Source organism: Vidua macroura, chromosome 21 (assembly GCF_024509145.1).
Source record: "Vidua macroura isolate BioBank_ID:100142 chromosome 21, ASM2450914v1, whole genome shotgun sequence".
Classification (NCBI taxonomy): domain Eukaryota; kingdom Metazoa; phylum Chordata; class Aves; order Passeriformes; family Viduidae; genus Vidua; species Vidua macroura.
In genome coordinates this window covers 8,671,040-8,691,519 of record NC_071591.1, presented here as the reverse complement: position 1 = coordinate 8,691,519, position 20,480 = coordinate 8,671,040, and the positions used below count along the sequence as shown (strand labels likewise).

Sequence of the window (20,480 nt, the reverse complement as noted above, 5' to 3'; positions counted from 1 at the left end):
ACAGGGGAAAGCAGCCTGATTCCCACTGTCTAATCAACTCCTGGCTGATCTACAGAGGCTGCTAACAAAACCTCTCAGGGATCTGCAAGAGCGTGGAAAGCAGGGGAAACAAATGTCCTCCATCAGAGTATTCCAGTGAAAACCTTCCTGGAGGCAGACCACAGAGCCCTTCCCCAGAAACCTCTTCTGAAGCAATTTAGATGTGATACTCCGAGTTCAAGCCAGGAAAACGAAACACATTTTGAGAATAAGAAATAATATGGCAAATGGGAGACTCTCTCAGTTCTGCTGGTGGAAAGGAATTGCATTCTTGGCAGCAGAGAAATTGAAGATAACAGCAGCCAGGATGGGGAATAAATAGCCAGGGGATGCTGCTGCTCTGCTGGGAGGGTGAGGACAGCCAAGCTGGAGCTGGAACAGGGTGAGGGGTGCCCAGGGCTCTGCTGCCTTCACTTCGACTCTCATTTGGCCAGAATTTCCTGGTGGGGTTGTACCTGCCAGCCAGGAGCTGAGCAATTGGGAACATGGAATTCCCAAGATGCTGAGGTGTTTTTGTGTATGGTTTTTGCCTTACAAAGTGCAAGCATCTCTAAATTCCCAGGGGAAAGTCTGGGCCTGACTTTGCTCTGCTGAGGGACCTCTATCTGCATAAAATAATGATTATTCACACATTTACACACAATCAAACTGGTTTCTTACACATCAGCACTGCCTGGCTGCATTAACTGGTCACTCTTAATTGTGATTAGTGTTTTGGGAAGGGACTGGGATCCAAAGTGGTCACATTCGTTCAGTTGCATTTTTATTATCATAAAACTTGGGAATATATAAAGAAGCTAAGTCAGTTCTTGTGGTAAAGATACATCTCAGTGCTGAGGCACAAGACAAAAGACAATCCCTTCTAGAGAATCCCTTACAATAGCAAAATGCTATTACTGGTGTGTAACACCCACATCGGGCAAAGATCCTTGACATTTTCTGATTCTTCTAAAGAACGAATTCTCTCCTCATTTCTCGCCTGAAATGATGGGCCACTCACAAGACAAATAAAACAAAGGACAGGGTGGTCAGTTGTGCCATAGAGGGGTGAAAAAACAAGATTCCTTCAAAATTCTGGAATATTGTGTTGAAATTTTCAAGTGAATTCCTAAATCTGTTGGGCTTGGTTGGGGACCCCCTTTGTAGAGACGTTTGATCATCACATCCCCTGCCAAAAATCATCTCAGCAGCATCTTTTTGGGTGAAATTTGACACCCTTTGGACACTGATCCTGCCAACTGTGCTGGACAGTCCCTGCAGTCACTCCTTGATTTGGAAGATTGCTCCAAACCATGATGGAGCTGAGGATAAACACAATTAAAACTTTCTATCCCCTTTTAATTTGAGGCATGCAGGTTTTACTCCTCCCATCCACCAAACAGGAGCTGGTTTTTACCATGATCCCCTTCCCCTCGGGGCTATGCTCAGCACAAATAAATGTTGGCAGGATTGGAGCTGTTTTCTTTATACCTTAATTAAAATGTCCTAAATTTACTTCTGCGTGTACATGGAGAGAAAGTTAATGCTTATTTATCAATATTCAGTTTCTAAGGGGAAAGGAAGTGGTGGGTAATGAACTCTTTGATGAATTTGGGGTGTGCTTAGTGTTAGTTTTTTTGGTGATGAAGAAGATTAGGGAAGAAGACAACTCCTAAGATCAGGAATAATTTGAGCAGTTGTTAAATAATAATAATAATAATAATTTGATACTTCTTCTTTCAGTGGTTTTGTTCTGAAAAGTGCTTTTGGGTTCTTTTTCCTAAGAAATTGAAGGGTCAAAACCTAAAATCATATGTTTAATCTCATTTTGCCCAAGTTGCCTATTTCACCCTTTTTTCTCCAGATTCCTTTTTTTTTTTCCTGATAATGGTTTTAGTTTCACAGCCCCTCCCAAAACAAAGCACATGTTCAGCTTGACCACAGACTTTAAGGTCACTGCTTCCCATGACCAGATCTCATCAGCTTCTCATTTAATTGAAAATGCTGATGCCTGGGCATTTTCACATCTCCAGAAATGATTTACATTTTCTAACTCAACAAACACAAGTTTCTGAGAACACTTGTGTCCTTATTTAACTTAAAAAAAGATTAAAAATCGGAGAATCCACAGTTTAGGTTCGGTCTGTTGGAGATATTTCCCTTTAAGCTTGACTTTGGTCTCACTAAAGTGGCTCCACCTCATGTCTTTGACTTATCTAATATAAAACAGGGCCAGAATCAGCCCCTGAACACTTACTTTATGTGCTGGTCACTGTTACAGTAACATTACTAGCACTGAAAAGGGGGAAAAAAGGGAATATAGAGAATTTCCATGAGGATACATGTGGGGATCAATATGCCTGCACCACTTTAAAACAAGTGATACCACATATATTTTTTTATGTCCTATAAAATGTGTGCTAAACGTGCTCAAAGCTCATGTGGGTAATGGGGTGCAAAAACTCTACCTGGACTAAAATAAATATTTCTATGGGTTATGGATCAGGAGAATCACACCAATGGAGCTGCAGCGGGCAAAGTTTTGCTGGTGAAATTCATCTTTAGTGTGCAGTGGACACAGATTATGTGCTAGAAAAGGCTCATTATTGCCAATGGAACTTCTGGGGACTTCTGTGGAATATCCACCAAAAAAAAAAAAAAAAAAAAAAGGTGTGTGTATATCCCACAGAAGACTCTTTGACTGCCAAATGCTGCATTCCCCACTCCTCTGCCCCAGCCCTCACAGTTCCCATCGTTCAGCACACCAGGATTGAGTGATGATGCCTTGGGATACAGTTTCCCTGGAAATCTGCTGTCCCAGCCTGTCAGGATTGCCTTGTGCCCTCAGAATGATCAGCTCATTCGTAGAAAAGAGAAGCTTTCTGAATTACTGTAATTATTTCAGAATAGAGAGAATTTCCCCTCCAATTTCCTCCAAGGGTAAGCCAAATTCACCCTATTTTGTTCTTTGCAGAAGCTCTCCTGCCTAGTTGCTGGCAATCACCTGTCTTGGAAAGATGATTTCAAATCTTCCTTTATGAGACTGACCACGTTGTTTGGTGTGCTGGTCACCTAAAGTGCTCTACGTGTTCCAAAAGCTGCAGATTTTGTGTTTTCATGAGGTCAGGTCCTGTTTTGGGCACACAACCAAATGATCAAAGACTCAGCGTGAGGTGTTGAGGGAACACTTCACAAAATTTGAGATATGGAAAGTCTCAGGGTTTCACTGGGAGTAATTTTGCCTAGAAGTGCCAAGAGTGGAGGATTTCACCAGATTTATCCTGGTGGAGGGGGTCTCTGAGCGGGAGGAAGAGCCCTGAAAAGGAGCTGGATCACCAGCACAAGACTGAGGTCGTGTGTGCAAAGCACTGAATGGATAACTGGGGAATAACTGCTCCAGACCCAGCTTAAAAAACTAGGATGAGCAGGTGGAGATAAAACAGGAATAAGGACTCAAAGATGGAAGTGATCTGGATCATTAAGGCATAGGAGGATCCCTTGACTCAGAGTGTTTCCATCTGCCTGCAGGATAATTAAATTTACTTTCTCCAATCCAAACCTATTTTGAGATGTCAGTTTTCTTTGTGGGCTGGAGAAATTGAGTGTAAAAAATGGCATTTGGACAAAGAAGTGTCCTTGCACCTAATGGACAGGGCCAGGAAGGCAGGAGGGAGCAAGGGCTCAAGAGAACAGCTGAGATGTGGATGTGGGGAAGGTGAAGGATGAGTCAAAGAAAGGATGGGAAGCCAAACTGGGATGAGGTTTTGAGGCAGGAAATTTGTCAAGGTCCCCTAATAGGCAGAGTTATGTCAGGGGCCAACACTCAGTGATGAGACTCAAGGAAAATCTGGAAGCAGGAATAGAGGGCAGGGCAGGGTGACAAAGTCCTGGCTGTTGCGATGTGCCTAAAACAGGGAAGGACTGAGACTGTGGGATCCAGGAACTGCAGGATAGGGAGTAATGGGCAAAAAGCCACCGTTTTGAGATGATTTACCACAAAAGACCTACCACGTCAGCAGGAAGGTCCTTACACCAATGAAGAGATCCTGGTGCTGCCTGGACCTTCCCTCCTCCTGCTCTGCTCCTCTCCTCCCTTCCCAATCTCCTTGGCCTCTCTCCCTGCTCCAGCTGCCCCACTGACTTCTTGTCAGCTCAAGCCGATCTTCCCAGAGCAATAAAAGGTCTCCTGGTGGGAAGGGGCTTGCCATGGACAAAGCTGCAGGACCTCAGACAGGGTTGTCCCCACTACAAAGCCTGTGCCCAGACCCAGCTCCTCACCCCCAGTGCTGCAATTCCCCACTGCTGATGGGAGGACCTGGGGCTCCACCACGGCTCTGAGTGGAAACATCAGCTCAGGCAACAAAGCCTTGCTGTCATTTCTGGGCGAGAAGTGGAGAAATGGAGGAAATCCAAGGAGGTGAAGGCAGGGAAGAGCTGCAGAGAGGGGAGCCTGGAGGTGGCTGGGGGGCGGGTGCTTGGCTGTGAGACCTCTGGGCTGCTCAGGGTGTAAAGTCCAAATCCGTGAGGGTCCTGAGCCACTGCTGGAGATGTGTTTGCTGTGGGAGGGGAGGGGGAAATGGGAATTTCCCTGAGAGGCAGAAAGATCTGTGGAAATGAGTAAGTGCAAGGTTCAACAGCCCTGAGCTCCACCAGGGTCGTGTCTTTGGATCATTGAGCCTTGTGTGGGGACAGCTGGTGGCCAACCTTCACCCAGGGCAAGGCTGGGGAGTCCCTTGGGGTCAGAGGCCACCATCAGCTGTGGCTGGAGCCCAGGCAGTGATTTCTTCAGTTGCATTTGCTTTGCATTAAATATAATGGAAAGCAAAACATTGCAGAGGTTTTCTCCCAAAATTTCGGTGGCTGATTTAAAACCGTGCAAAATTTTGCTCCGTGTCTCTCTCTCTACCCTGTTTTTTTTTTTTGTTTTGTTTTTTTTTTTTTTTTTTTTCTGTTATCCTAAAGTTAGGACCTGGAGGGGACATTCCACTTCCATGCTGAAACAGAAAGTGTTTTGTGAGTTCCCTAGATCTTTTCCAGAATATTTTGAGGCTGTATATGGACTTAGAGAACTGTAAACAATTTTTTTGGAAAAACCAAAAATCTCAAGTAGCTGCTGCAAAGCACAAGACATAATTTTAATCTACTTTACAGGGAAGTCGGAAGGGATTAATTAAGCAGTTAATTATTAACCTGAGCTTTATGTTAGTGCAAAGTACTGAGTAAATGTATTCATAAGGAAATTATGAGAAGTAAATTACCTTTTAGAAAGGAGAATCTGAAGAAGGGTCATGCAAAACTATACCAGAAGTGCTGGAGAAAGCTCAAAAACCCTTTTTTTTTTTTTTTGGAGCTGAGGAAATTGTACATTGAAGGTGGAATTAGTGACGTAGCCTAGCTCAATATTCAAGAGGAAACTTCCTACCCACAAGTATCAAACATTCCTCTTTAGCTTACAAAGTTTTGAAGAACTTTCAACTTTTGCTTTCAAAAATACATTTCCCCCCCCTCCTCCAATATGACTTTCATTTTTCTGTTTTGGCTTTTCTTTGTTTATTTGGGGATATTTTCGAGTGGTTTTTTTTTGTTGCTTTTTGTTTGTTTGTTTTGTTGTTTTGGGGTGTTGTTTTTGTTGTTGTTGTTGTTTTGGGGTGGGTTTTTTTGGTTTTTTGGGGGTTTTTTGAGTTAGTTTTTGGTTGGTTTTTGTTGGTTTTTTTGGGAGGTTATTTCACTTCAACCTGCAGCTTCACCTTTCCCTACCCATTAAATTAAGGCTCTAGCGAGCTGCAGGGGAGTGGTGGCACAGAAGAAGAAGAAGAAGAAGAAGAAGAAGAAGAAGAAGAAGAAGAAGAAGGAAAACGGCAGAGATCTCATCCCAACACGCACCCACAAAACCAAAATCCATCAAGATCCCCTCGATGACCCTGGAGGGATCTCCCACCAGCTGCTGCCAGAGCCCTACAGCAGAAAGGCCCCAAAGAAAGTTTTGTGCTCCTTGGTGTAATCCACCAGCTTGATGTCACTCACATTGACCATCAGCTTGTCTCCCACCTCCAAGGAGACAACAGCGCCCAAATAAATGGGCTGGAACCAACCATTGCCGTTCTCACTGAGGGTCTTGGTGCCCATCAGCAGCTGGGTGGGCTCGGGGTAGCTGTCAGTGACCTTGGTGATGATCTCAGTGACAGAGCTGGTCTTGTGGCTGCTCTCAACGGGCCCTCGGAACGTGACCTGAGCGTACACATAGTAGTCCCCCGACACAGGAATCACCAGGGCGTTGCTGGAATAACTCAGGTTGTTCTTGGTGAAGGCCAGGCCTCGCTTGTCTTCCCACTGCAGGATGGGCAGGTGGCTCCCCACGGCGCTGGCCAGGTCCTGCTTCTTCACTGCACCAGGGAGAGAGAGGGAGAGGAGGGTGGGTGAGGTTGCCACGGCCAGGGGTGTGGATGGAGCAGGAAATCTCTGCTCCAAAGGGGGAGGAATTTAAACAGTTTGAGCAAAACGCTGGGGCAGAAATGTTCTTATTTCACAGCTTGCTAACTGAGCTGAATGGGCGGCAGGACAACTGTCCAGTGGTATTTTCCCACTGGGTGTCCAGATCTGAGCTGCCAGGGCTGAAAGCCAAGGGTGCTCTAGGAAGATCTTGACAGTGTAAGCTGTGCCTGGGGGTGCTGGCTGTGGGTCAGACCCCAAAGGATGAGCTGTCCCTCCTCAAGGCTGAGTCTCCTGGCACTAGGAAGCAATGGAGATGGCTTCACCTTCCCATCTCGCCCATTTCCAGAGTGAAAACCTTGTCCTTAAGTGACACCAGCACTGGGACAGTTGTACCATGCTTGTACCTAAGGGCTGGGGACAGGAAGAGGACACTCTAAAACATCTTTTCCTTCAGAAGGGGGGCACTGAAATTCTGTTTCTTAGAAAGACACAGCTGAGCTTGCAAAATGCCCACACTGGTCACCAGGATGTGTCACCAAGCACTGAGACACTTGGACTTCTCTTCCTGCCAAGCTTCTTCTTCAGGGGACTGGGGCTCCCCAGCCCTTCTCCTCCTGAGTGCTCTCAAGGACAACTTTTGTAGAATTGCTTTAGCTTTACCAAGGTCATTGGATTTTAGCAAAAACCCCAAAGACCCCACTGTGCTTCAAGAGGTCTAATTCCAAAGCAACACAATATATTTTAAACCATTTTTATCCCCATCTTTCCCCCCCCCCCTTTTTTTTTTTTTTTTCCTTTAATGCTTTTCTGGAATAAAATGCTACATTTGGAGTCAGCCCCAACATTCCTCCAGGCTTTTTTTTCCCCAATATTGTGGTGAGCTGATTACAAGCAGAGCTCCAGTCCTGACCCCAGCATCAGTCTGATCCAAGCTGAGGATGCTTCCCAGCCTGCAGGGGAAAAATTAGGGAATTGCTTCCCTATTGCCTTCACCACTTTGATTTCTCACACACAACAGAGAGGACAATGAACCTCAGCCTTTGCATGCTTTTCTGCAGGGAATCAAGAGTTGTCTCTGCTCTTTACTGACTGCCACATAGAATTGTTGTGCAAAAACAGCACAAGTGAGAAGAGGATAAAAACCATCAAGATTATCTCAGGTATTAGAATGAACCTGTAAAATGAATGATGAATGCTTAGAAAAGATTGAGGGAACAGAGTTCCAGCAACTGAGACCTTTTTAATGAGCTTGTGTTCATGTTTAAAGTCGATTTTTATTCAGTATTTGGGGAAGGGGGGTGTGTGCATGGGAAGGGAGGGAAATGGGATGCAGGCGAGGGAAGGCTTTGGAATTCCCTTGGCAATAACCATTAGGTCCATCCTGGGTGAAATGAGACTCAGAAAAAGGAATGTGCTCATGTCCCAGTGGCATCTGTTTCCCTCTTTTCCAACAAGAAATAATCCATGAGGAGACAGGAAGCTATTAGGAGTGCAATTCCTTTTATATTCTCTGAGTAGCACAATGAAATAATGGCCTGTTTTTTTTTTTTTTAGTGCTGCTGAAGTATCCAAATCCTTCTGATCTTTTCCCAGGAGGCAAAGTGGATGAGGAAAGTATTTCAGGGAAGGGGAAGACAGCCAGGGATTATGACAGCAAAGAAAGCTAAATTATAGAAATATTATAAAGGTTAGAGGCAATGGAGCTTTGACACTGAGAGGGGAATAAAAGAAAGTGAAAGTGCTGCTGGTCTGCCTTCATCTGCATCCACCTCTCGGTTTAGGGACTGTCTGAACCCTGGGAAAAGCTCAGCTAGCTTTGGATCCCCCTAAGGTTTGCATCAGCTTGGAGCAATTCATCTCAGAGAGCAGAGGAAATCTTGTTTGAGGATGAGGAAAGATCAGAATACTTCCAGCAAATGTCCTGGGCTCTATTCCATCTCTGGAATTTTGGGGGAAACTTGAAGAGAAGCTGCCTGTGAAATATTCATTTCTTGTAGAATGATGCATTTAAAATGTCAATGACACTCAATTCCACAATGAATTTTTATATTAGTTATAAAATAGATTTTATTAGTTATAGACTATGATAAGATCTCAAATGAACAGCATGACTGGCTAACTTTTAGAATTAGTCAGGTTTCACAACTTCAACCTCCCTTTTAGGATGAATCTCCCTCTATTGATGCTCTCTATTTTCAAGTTAATTACTTTTTCCCATGCTTTCAGTAACAGGAGAATAAAATAAATGTTCAAGTGCTTTTTAATACAGCACAGCTCCTTTTCTAGCAGCAGCTGTACTTTGTACTTGTCACTTATTTATTTATTTCCTAATTTCTGGAGGTCTACTTCCTGCAAATATACCTATGATGCTAATTCTTAAAGGAATTAAAATCTGCTTTTAATAAGGGATTCATTGCCACAGTTCCTTCTGTTTTCACACACACTATAAATTTCTGGCATCCCTTAATTCTCCTGTCCCCAAATCCCTTTTGGTTCAGTCCCTTGCTGGAGAATCCCTGCTGCCTGTCAGATTTGGGATGTATTTTGTGCTGAATTTGTGGGGTTTCTGCAGTTCTTAGCACCAATGGCAGAGCCTAATCCTGAACTCTGAGTCTCAGCAAGAGACTGGAGCCTGTGGTGAAGCCCTTGTGGGGCAGGGTCCTGTGTCCCCTGGTGCTCCAGTTCATGCCCTGAGGATTTAAAAAAGGTAATTTGGAAGCAGAAATGAGGCTCTGCCCAGATTTAGAGGTGGGTTTGGGACCACACCAGCACGAGGAGCACGAGCCAGGTCCTGCAGCATTGATCACTGTGCCACAGGCTGGTGACAAGAAGGAACAGGCACTGCCCTGAATCCTGACCCCAAATCCAACCAAATAACTGGGGAGGGGATGATGGCAAGGCAAGGAGAAGCCCCAAATAAACATTAAATGCACAGGAGAAAATGGGCTTGGAGGGAGCTCTGAGCTGGGTATTGGCACATCTCAGTAGGTAAAGTCATCAGGGAGGGGAGATCTTGGTTCCAGTCTGGATGAATAAAAATTCTCAGTGCGAATTAAAAAGGCCAAGAGCAGCTGGAAGATTTATCATGAAGGAACAGATACCAAAACATGGAGCTATTCTGCTACTGCCAATTAATCAGTGCATTCCCAAAGAACCCCATCTAATTCTCATTCCTCTCCCTCCTCTGCTCTCACCTTCACAAGAGATGTGCCTTAAACTAGAAAAAGACAGAATAAAGGCGTGGAAGAGATTTCCTACAATTCAGGATTTGTAGTTTGCCACCTTCATGTTGAATAAGGCACCTGAGTTGGGGGAATGTAACAAGGATCAGGAGAATAATTATTCCTTTTACACTTTCTATACACAGGTCATGGTTTCTGAGAAGGGAAAACCAGGGTGGAACCCAAGATATTATTATGCACAGAGTTGAAAATAACAGGAAATATTTTCTGCCTGCAAAGTGCTGTTGAGCTGGGAAAGTCATTCCCACAGGGAGAAGCACCAGGAACATGTTCAGGCTAAGAGAGGGTCAAAGATAATCCATAGATATTGGGTTCCTTGATGACTACATAGCACAGAAAGGAGAGAGAAAATTCCCTCAAGTTTCCCCTTTTCTTACTCCTTTCTATGGCCAGCAGTGACTGCCCCTCAGTGGAATGCCAGAGAGGATGGACACAGTCCCAGGGAGGCTGCCTGGGAATGATGGCAAAGGAATTTTTGCAAATATGGGGGCTGAAGAAATTTGGAGAAAACTGCTGGGTGTTTCCCTGTGGCAGCTGGGTTTTTGTGCAACCCAGGGAAGTTCCCAGCAGCAGAGCAGAGCTTTGGCTGCTCCTCTGAGTCACTGGAGCCTCTAGGTCTCTCTGCCATGGGGGATTTAAAAAGCCAAAACCTTACAGCAGACATGGTCCTCTTGCTCCCCACAACTTGCACTTGAGCAAAGACGTGATTGTGGACAAGACCAGGTCAGGTTTGGAGCTCCAGAAACCCCTGTGCCAAAGGGAAAGGCACCAAGGATGTGCACCAGTGAGGAGCTGGTGGATCAAGGAAAGGAAATTCTGCTGGGAAATGCATCAGCCCTGAGCTGCAGATTGATCAGACCCTGGGGGTGGATTTGGATCTCTGCAGGAGGGTTTGAGAGAAACATCCCCGCACTTCCTGCAGTTTTCAAGTTACAAAATGCACCCTGGGGTGTTGGGGAGACCTGTGCAGTGAGCTGTACTTTGGAGAGGGATAAATGGCCTCAGGCCAGCTGGAAAACCCTTTGGCACTCACTCCAGCCACACTGGAACCAGACAGGAACTTTTCTCTGGGAATACCTAAATTTTCCATGTGGGTGGAGCTTCAAGGCTGAGGTGGTGATATGGGAACCTTGGAGATGCTGGCAGCCCCTTGGAAAGGCATGGAAACTCTTGGGAAAGGCATGGAAACTCTTGGGAAAGGCACGGAAACCTCTTGGAAAGGCATGATAACTCTTTGGAAAGGCCTGGGAGCTCTTTGGAAAGGTCTGGCAGCCCACCCTGATAGGATTTGTGATGGCACCTTCCTAAGACAACATAAAAGCTTGGAGGGCTCAGCTTGGAGTTACCCTTTCCCTGCTTGCTCTGAAATGTGTTAGAGATTATCTCACTGAAAACAGGAGGGAGGATTTATAGGAATATGGTGTGTGTGGTCTGAGTCAGGCCTTGCAGAAAAATAAAATAAAACCGGCCTGATTTGATCTGATTTTGCTCCAAAACTTGTAATTCTTGCCAATTCACTGCTCCACGAGGTCTCACATGAGCTCCTTCCCTGCCTTTTCTGGAGGATTCAGCAGATCACTGAGACATTAGGTACCTGGTCCAGTTCAGTTACAAAAGCTGGTCATTCAATAAAAGAAACAGCTTGGAAAAGTGACATTTCTGTCAGCTGTCCCTTCGTGGGCCCTCTCCTACAGACACACTGCACTCACTCTGGCATGCTCCACAAGGCAAAGCTGATTATTCTGCTCCCCATGTTTCCTGCAACACCTGCTCCTATCAGATCCACACAGACCAAGGTTACTGAACCACAACATTGGCTGTAAAATGGATTTAGTTGTGAACAAGAATTACCTGTCAGGTGAGCTCGTGGCTTCTCTGCGCTGGAAAGTGTGTCTGTCACTGAGGGAAAAGGGAAAAAAATGGTGTGAGGATGTTTGCTGCTGTCCAATAATAAAATCACAGAATATCCTGAGCTGGAAGGGACCCACAGGATGACCCAGCCCAGCCCCTGGCGCTGCCCAGAGCCCCCAACAACCCCACCCTGGGCACCCCTGGAGCTCTGGCAGCCTCGGGGCCATGCCCATTCCCTGGGGAGCCTGGGCAGTGCCAGCACCCTCTGGGGGTGCATTTCCAAGAGGAAATGTGCAGGCCCTCTCCCTTCTGCAGAGTGGGGAATGATTTGCTGTGATCTCTCACTGACACCCCTGAGGTGATAAAATGCAAACGAGGGAGTTTGTCAGGGCTGCTGCAGCACCAACAGGGCACATTGTGGCTGTGTCCTGAACTGCTGGAGGGTGAACAGAGGGGAAGTGTGAGCAGCACGGGCTCCCAAATCCCTGCTCGTGCTTCAGGGAGTCCCGCTGACCCTGCAAATTTGTGGGGGAAGCCTGTGCCTGCACAGCTTTGATAGCCCGGGGTTAGAAATCCTCCCATTTCGCTCTGCCCACAGTTATCTCCCTGCATCTTCTCCCCCAGTGTGCCCTGACTGGTTTGTCTGGCAGGGATTGTGGTGGTGAGGCAGAGGGCAGTGGGGAGGTGTGCTGGGATTGCAACAGTGGAGGGGAAAGGGTGGCAAACTCACCAGCAGCCACTGCTCGTTGCTTCAGAAAGTGAGAGCCCCTCTCCTCTGTGACCTGCAGGGGACAGCGACAGGAGTCAGCTCAGAGGGATTTGTGTGAATTATCATGAACATGAACAGCTTCAATAACATCAGTGAATTCAGATGGAGCATTTTGGCAAACAGGTGAGCCCTGACACATCTTTGCTTCACTGCAAAGCATTTCTGCTGTTCGTTTAGAACTGCCTTCATCTCTGACAGGGCTCCAGGACCCTGGGGGAGGTTTGTTAGATTCTGAGCTGGACAAGGCCTTGGCACAGCTGGGAGAGCAGCAGCAGAGTGGCCAGCGTGAGCCAGCCATGCGGGGATGGCGACTGTCCAGCACTGCTGCTTGGAGCCTCTCCTGCCCTCAGTCCAGGCACAGCAAGCAGAGCAGAGCGAGAGATTCTCCTCAAGGCAGGGCAGCTCTGAGCCCTTACAGGAGCAAAGGCTCTCCACAACAGCAGCAGAGAGACTGAGGTGGATCAGCTCCACCTGCCTTTTGTCCTGCACCCGGACCAAGCCTGTTCCTTGGGTCTGTGTGGAATTCTGGGGGACCTCCTGGGGAGGCAGGAGCTGAGCAGAGCCGAGGGAGCAGCTGCAGGGTGAGCTCTGCTGCTCTGGGGAAGGCTCATCCTTCCTCTCCTCTGCAATTCCCTTCTGGAGCTGGACACTCCCATTCCCCCCAGGCAGGAAATGGCCCTGGGCCCTGCCCTGCTGCCACCGAGCTCCAGCAGCTCCGGGGAAGAACTGTGCCTGTCACACCGTGCCCTGGGTCACCTGCTGCTCCTGAGTCACCTGGGCCACCTGCTGCTCCTGAGTCACCTGGGCCACCTGCTGCTCCTGAGTCACCTGCTGCACCTCCTGAGCCACCCGGGCACGGCACGGCCGGGGCTGCGTGCCCTGGCAGCTCCAGAGGGAGCGTGCCGGGGGTGCTGGGGGTGCTGGGAGATGGTGGGGGATGATTTGGGATGCTGGGGATGTTGTGGGATGTTGTGGGATGCTGGGGGATGCTTTGGGATGCGGGGGTGCTGGGGATGCTGGGGGATGGTGGGGGATGTTTTGGGATGCTTTGGGATGCTGGGGGTGCTGGGGGTGCTGGGAGATGGTGGGGGATGTTTTGGGATGCTGGGGATGCTGTGGGATGATGGGGGATGCTGTGGGATGCTTTGGGATGCTGTGGGATGCTGGGGGATGGTGGGGATGCTGGGGGATGCTGTGGGATGCTTTGGGATGCTGGAGATGCTGTGGGATGTTGTGGGATGCTGGGGGATGCTGTGGGATGCTTTGGGATGCTGTGGGATGCTGGGGGATGCTGTGGGATGCTTTGGGATGCTGGGGGATGATGGGGGATGCTGTGGGATGCTTTGGGATGCTGGGGATGCTGTGGGATGCTGGGGGATGCTGGAGATGCTGTGGGATGTTGTGGGATGCTGGGGGATGCTGTGGGATGCTTTGGGATGGTGGGGGATGCTGTGGGATGCTTTGGGATGCTGGGGGATGCTGGGGGATGGTGGGGATGCTGGGGGGTGCTGGGGGGTTCTGGGCATGGTGGGGGATGCTGCCTCTGCATCCGGCCTCGCAGGGCTGTGAGGAGCAGCCCTTGGAGAAGCCTGCATTGTGCTGACCCTCAGGGCTGACCCACAGGATTGACCCTCAGGGCTGACCTCAGAGCTGTCAGGAACCCCCATCCCAGAACATCTTTCAGGAGCACACAGGGCTGGCACGGTGTGTTTTATGGGCAGACACCAAAACCACACTGAATAAACTGAATAAGCTGAATAAACTGAATAAACCACCCCTGGTCAGCTCATAGCAAAGTATTTGAGGCACTTTGCCCAAAAATAAAGGAAACAATATCAATATCTAGATGCTGAAGCTGGCTCCTGCTGGCTGTGCCTCACACAGCTTCAAACACTGCAGGAGAAGGAGCAAATAGATAATTTATATTGGCTGGGGAAGGGGAATATTTGTGGAAGGAAAGTCAGCCTGCCTGGGGTTGGGGGCTGCTGGCTGCTCCAGGAAACCCAAAAATAGTTTAATGTTTTACTGGAAGTAAACATCCGTGTGCTCCTGCAGAAAACAGTCATTTCTAAAATAGCTGCTCTGGTGTGGTGGGAAAAAAATGGAGAAGGAAAACAGTAGGGAAAATTCTCTCTTTTTTTTTTTTTTTTTTTTTTTTTTTTTTTTTTTTTTTTTTTGTTTTGTTTTGTTTTGTTTTGTATTCCCTTGCCCACCTGTACACAGATGTGTGGCTCAGCCCCAGCAGCCTCCTGGCAGAGACTGGTGTGAACTTCCAGTGTGGGGCTGAGGGAAAATTGGTGCTGTGCTGTCCAGGAGATTTCTGAGCCTTTCACTGTGTGTGAGGAGTTTCAAAGTGCTGCTTTCTGTGGTGACTAACCATGAGTGCCCTGTTGATGTGACTCAGCCACAGCCTGGTGACTTTGTCCCTGCCCTGGTGGGAAGCACAAGGTCAGAATTAAGGATTTCCCTCAGACTCCCCTGGCTTTCAGCCAGGTGTATCCACCTAGGAGTATATTTACACATTCCTTGTGTGGCATTTCCTACCTATTTCCCAAGTGACTAATTCTCATCAGTGATTCTATTCTCTAAGGATTCTGCAGCCAGGAAAAAAAAAAAAAATCAATCCCAAACCTATATTTGAGAATGCAACTTCTGTGGAACTGTTTACACACTTGAAGCTTAACTTCTGCTGAAATTCCTTGTATAAACTTGGATGTTGCAATCCAAACAGAGGTGGCAGGAAAATGGGAAGGAGAGCAAGAAGAATTCTGCTTCTTTATAAAAGATAATGAAAAGGTTTTGTTTAAACCTAAATTTACTTGTTTCCTAAGAAATCCAGCTGGAAACTCCAGGTGCAGGAGCTGCATTCAGAGATGCTGAAGGACAGAGCAGACAGAGCAGGGGGACACAGCAAGGTGTGAAATTATTCTGTTGCTGGGCAAAGGTATGGCTGTTCTTTTTTTTTCCTAATTGTGCTCTCATAAAGGTGTAAATATAAATACAAATCTCCTACAGAAGATGTTTTAGCAGTAGCAATGCTGCATAATGACCAGGTATCACAAATACTTGTCCTGAATAGGCACAGGTGTTGTGCATTGATGGGGAGGGAGAATTGAGACAATAGAGAGAACATTCACACCATCACTGCTTTTCTCTATTTTCCCTTTCCTGCTCAGCTGTGGTTCTGAAAAGTTCACAGCTTCAATTTTCCCTTTGGTTACTGTAGAGAGCCCAACCACTGAGTGATGTTGAAAATTCCACCTTGAGCTGACTCACAGATATTTGGACAGGCAGCTCTAATGACCCCGGGGATTGCTGTGTGCTGAACACTTCTGGTACCACAAATGTGCAAAAAGCCCCGGTGCATTTACATCCAGGTATTGCTAAGCCCAAAAAGAAGGGCTGCTATCCAGTGGCATGGCAAGAGCAGCTGGCACTGCAGGCAGAGGGACTGGTAAGCAGAAAAGCCCCAGCTCCTCCAGGCACTCCATCTCCAGCACTGCCTCACAGGGAGGATCTCTGCAGCCCATCTGCACTACATAAACCCAATCTTTTCTAACTCCCGAGATGCTGCATGGCCTGGGCTGGGAATTTTTGGCAGGAACTGGTCTGTGCCAGTAAAAACTGGCTTCAATCTGAACATTTTGCTGCCTAGTGGAATGCTGTACCCAAGGCATGTGCCCACAAGGAACATCTGCATCCAGCAGCAGTGGCCAGGCAGGGATTTAACTGGTGCTCCTTTGGAAGGGGAATCCCAACACCTGGGCCCATCCAGGTGTGCTTGCTGCTCCTCCCCAGGCATTTCTCCTTCCCCAAAGATCAGGAAGCCTTTTGGGGTTCTCCTTCCTTTGTGGGATTTGTTGCCAGCTTTCCGGCAAGATCCAGGTGGAGCCTCTGGGATTTTCCAGTTCCTCAGGTCCCTTCTCCACTGCCAGCTGACATGGCACAGACCTGGCACACAGCTGCATGTCCAACCCTTGGGACAGGGTTTGGAATTCCTCTTTATGCTGCTTGTGGCCCTGACGTGCCAAGGATGCCATGAAAAATAAACCCAAATACCAACTTCTCCAGGCCACGGGACTTGCTGCTCTGCTGAGTGGGATGCTGAGGCAGCCAGAGCTGCTCTCCTGTGCCATTCCATTGATGGTTTTTGGAACTCAGCCCAAAACTTGGCTTCCCTTTGAGGAAGGATGGCCCTTCCTCCAGCAGGCCTTAATATAGATTTTCTGCTAGTAACACAGGCCACGTGTTCTGGTTTGAAAAACCCTTTTTCCTCTCCTCACTCTGGACTGAAGCACAAAAGAAAGTAATTTCTCTTTCCCAAAGGAGCAGTGGATGGAGCCTAGAAGGTGTCCAGGGAAAACCATCACCAGACTGGCATTATTCATTCAAGATGCATCGCAGCATGACACACATGGTGACCAACACATGTTGCTGTAGTGACATAACTTGCTGTCCTTTTTCCTGAAAGGGACATTTCCAGCGAAAGAGATGAGTCTGCATCCCTTCAGAGGCACCAGGTGACACCACGTGCACCCACGGCGAGGCAGGGATGACCAACGTGCCTCGCCCTGCGGGCAGCGTGCCCAGGGACACTCCCCTGTTGCACAAACCTTCCCGGGCTTCCCTTCTCCTCCTTGCTCCAGGAAGGACTCAGGAATTCACTCCATCTGCTCCTCGCCTGCTGAGTCCCTCCCTCCTCCCAGGAGTGTCCCCAGAGCACTCGAAGGTGACAATCGTGCGTGAGCAGAGCTCTGTGGGGCAACCAGAGGACTCCTCCCATGGGCTGCAAGGGTCAGGAGGCCAATACTCATCTCGGGCAAACTCAGGGCTGCCCACTCATCCCACAGTGCCCAGGGCACCCACACCCCAAAACCAGTGCCCCAGAGAGCTCTGCCACTCACGGCTGGTCCCAAAAGTCCCGATCCAATGGGGCACATGAGGACGGAGCCATTTAGCAAACTTTGAATGCGGAAGGAAATGCAAAAAGACATTTTCCTGAGAGCTTTTATGCCCAGAAATATTCCCAGGGACTGAACCACCCTGAACCTGCAGGCTCCTGGGGGATATGGCTCTTTGGGGCATTCAGAGCCAGCCACACAGGCAGAGACATCCACCCCTCTGTGCTGTCCTGCTGGACAACACCGACGAGCACAGAGAGCAGCAGAGTGAATGAAAAATGGGGAGCAGGCAGGGCCCAGCTGAGGTGCAGCTCCTCCCACGGCACCCAGGGCACCCCGCCAGCCCCAGTGACCTTCCTCTTCCTCCCTGGGACTCGCAGAGCTTGTAACTCATCTGATCACCTCGTAACATCATTGTGGAAATATGACGTGTTCCTAACTGGGAGCAGGTGCATGGGAATGCACACCAGCATTGCAATTCTGACCCTTTACGTTGTGCTCTTCCTCTTAAGAAGCCAAACCCACTCATAAAAAAAACCTTTTCTCTGCTAACCCTGCCAATAGGGTCATGATCCAGGAACGCATTGGATTGATTAAAGAAGTTAACATGTGATTATTCTTCCACTCCAAGATTTCAAGACTGAGCTGTTCTTCTCTTGTGGGACACAAACAAACCCAGAGCAGCAGCAGAGGATGCCCAAAGCACCTCATGAATTTTACCCCCAAGATCCCAGCTTTCCAAGCTCCTCCACCTTCAGTCTCTGCTCTGCTGTAATTTCACATTTCTGGAACTGAAGGCCCCCAGATCCTCTCAGATCGTGCCCAGCCCCTGAAGAAAGCTGTGCTCTGGCACCTGCAGGTAGGGCAGCCTGGGTTTCTACAGCTGGAACTGATGGTAGTGACAAAGTCAGGGCAGCATCACAGCTCACACCCTCAAGGAATTGCCAGATTTAACAGCCCGAGGGGCTGCACCAGGTTAGAGCCAGGTCAGACAGAGGATGCTGCAGCCTGAGCTCGGCGTCACCCGGGCAGAGCAGCCTCGGGGTCACAGCGGGGCCAGCACAGCCCTGGGAGCCACCAGCGGAGGCGCGGCCGCGGCTCTCACCCTCCCTAAACATCCCCGGGCTAAACGTGAGCCAGGTGACAAACCTGCCTTCGAGACCACTGAAAACCAACCCCCCTTTCTGGGGCCCTTAATCCTGCTGATTAACTGTGGAATTTCAGACCTGAAGCTAAAATTCAAAGCTTAATTCACCATGGGGTGTTTCTGCTGAACTCACGGCCTCCCGTGGGAATAAGCACTTGCAGGAGGAATGGAGCAGTGTGGAAGAGGGTTGGAAGCAGCAGAGCAGAATTTTGTATGGCTGGGAGCAAAGTGAGAGTAGCTCTCGGGCAAAGGAGAAGAGCTGAGAAGAGCCCTGAAGTGAGAGAGAGTTTTAATGGGGAATTAAAAACATGATGCAAAGTTTAGGGTCAGACTCTCTTAACTGTCTCTTCAGAAGTTCACATTAATAATAATTAATTATCCACCAGAGCTGTAGCTGTCAGCCCAGTGACGGGTGACTGACCCACTGACATCAGCAGATCTCCCTGAAACCAGACACTGCAAGGGGAAGCCACAGATTTAACCCAAAAGAAGGGAGGGAAATGACCCATAGCATCAAAAATCTGGCAGAAATGAGTGCACAGACAGTGATTTCCACCAAGCAGTGTTTTTTTTTTTTTTTTTTTTTTTTAAGCATTCCCTGCGGCACAGCAATAAAAGTTTTAAAGTCATGTACTCCTGAAACCAGACACTGCGAGAGGAAGCCACAGATTTAACCCAAAAGAAGAGAGGGAAATGAGCCATAGTGTCAAAAATCTGGCAGAAATCAGTGATTTTTAAAGCATTCCCTGCAGCACGGCAATAAAAGTTCCAAAGCCATTTACTCTGCTCGTAACCCCAGTGAAAGTGAGGAACCGTTAGTCAAAAAGAACGAGCAATAATCAGCTTTATCCTCAGGGTGAGGAAGAAGGAATGCAACAGCGAGCCTCACACGTGCCCTCGAACACGAGAAATTCATAAAGAGCACTAAAAGCACTCCACAGCGGCTCCGTTCCGAGGCGCGGACGGGGACTCAGGTGCGGCCGTGCCTTACCTGGCTGCCGCAGGAGCTGGGCGCTCGCAGGTTCCCGACCAGCAGGTAGGCTGTGGGCAGCATGAGCAGCAGCACGGCCAGCAGGCAGAGCAGCAGCGCGCAGCGGATCCTCCTGAGATCCTGGCGGAGGCGCATCCCGGCGCCGTGCCCGCTGCCGGCAGCCTCCGCGCCCATCTCCAGCACGCTGTCCATGGCAGCAGCGCCGGGCTCGTCCTGCGGGGCAGCCGGGCACCGCCAAACCTCCTGTGGCGCCTGCCCTGCATGGAGACCCCCATTAAATAAGAGCTGTCCCGAGTGTGGGAAGGCACCGGCGCGCACACCCTCCCTCCCTCCCGAGGAATGCGCCGCCTACAATAGAAACCCGGCAGGAGCAGCGGGAGCGCTCCCCGCGCTGCCGGGGCCGGCTCCTGCCTCCGACCGCTCCTGCTCCCCCCGCTCCCTGCAGGAGGAAGCCAGGAAAGTCCCGGTGGGCGGAACCAGGATCAACCCTGCTGCTGCTGCTGCTGCTGCTGCTGCCGGGCTGCATCAGCTCCGCAAGATTTTCCGCCTGGCAGAGGGAACGTGAAACCGATGGGAGTGAAAGTGAGAAGCAGGGGGAGAGCGAGAGGCAGAGGCGAGCGGAGCCCGGCAGTTTCTTCTTTCCCAGAGAAAGAGGCTTTTGGGGAAGGTGAGAGGACAGGAAGCAAGTGACCCCAAAGAACGGGTCCGGTTCTCTGAAGTGTTGCTTCATCCCCTCATTTTAGCAGAATTCACAAGAGGCTTCCCGTTGCTCAATGTGCACCTTTTGCACCAAACCATCGGGGCTTAGGCCCAAAATCGGATGTTTGCCTGCTCTGGGGCTCATCTTCTCCCAAACCATCTTAATTAAAAATCTTAACAAAACGTTGTGCTCTCACAGGAGTCTCTTATTGCTGCTTGGACAAGTGTGATTTTACTGTACTTGGGGGAAAAATGATGTCAGTGTTACTTGGCTGACAGCTGCTATCCCTGACAGCAGAGAGGGGCTGCAGCCTGTGGAGATCCTCTGGAGCTGGGCAGCAGCTCAGACGGGAGGAACAAGCTCTGCTGGCAGCCGATGTCCAGCTGGAAGGGGTTCCTGTATCCCAGGAAAGTTCCTTCCTTGCTCCCT

General features: G+C 48.9%; 1 protein-coding gene across 1 annotated transcript; it reads right to left on the bottom strand.

The window, feature by feature from the left end:
* Positions 1 to 5,445: 5,445 nt before the first annotated feature.
* Positions 5,446 to 19,543, bottom strand: TNFSF15 (TNF superfamily member 15). The gene is made up of 4 exons (XM_053996037.1): positions 19,352 to 19,543; positions 12,274 to 12,325; positions 11,544 to 11,591; positions 5,446 to 6,401 (listed from the first exon to the last, which is right to left on the bottom strand). The coding sequence occupies exons 1-4, from the start codon at positions 19,541 to 19,543 to the stop codon at positions 5,974 to 5,976; spliced, it is 720 nt and encodes a 239-aa protein (XP_053852012.1). The 3' UTR covers positions 5,446 to 5,973.
* Positions 19,544 to 20,480: the final 937 nt, after the last annotated feature.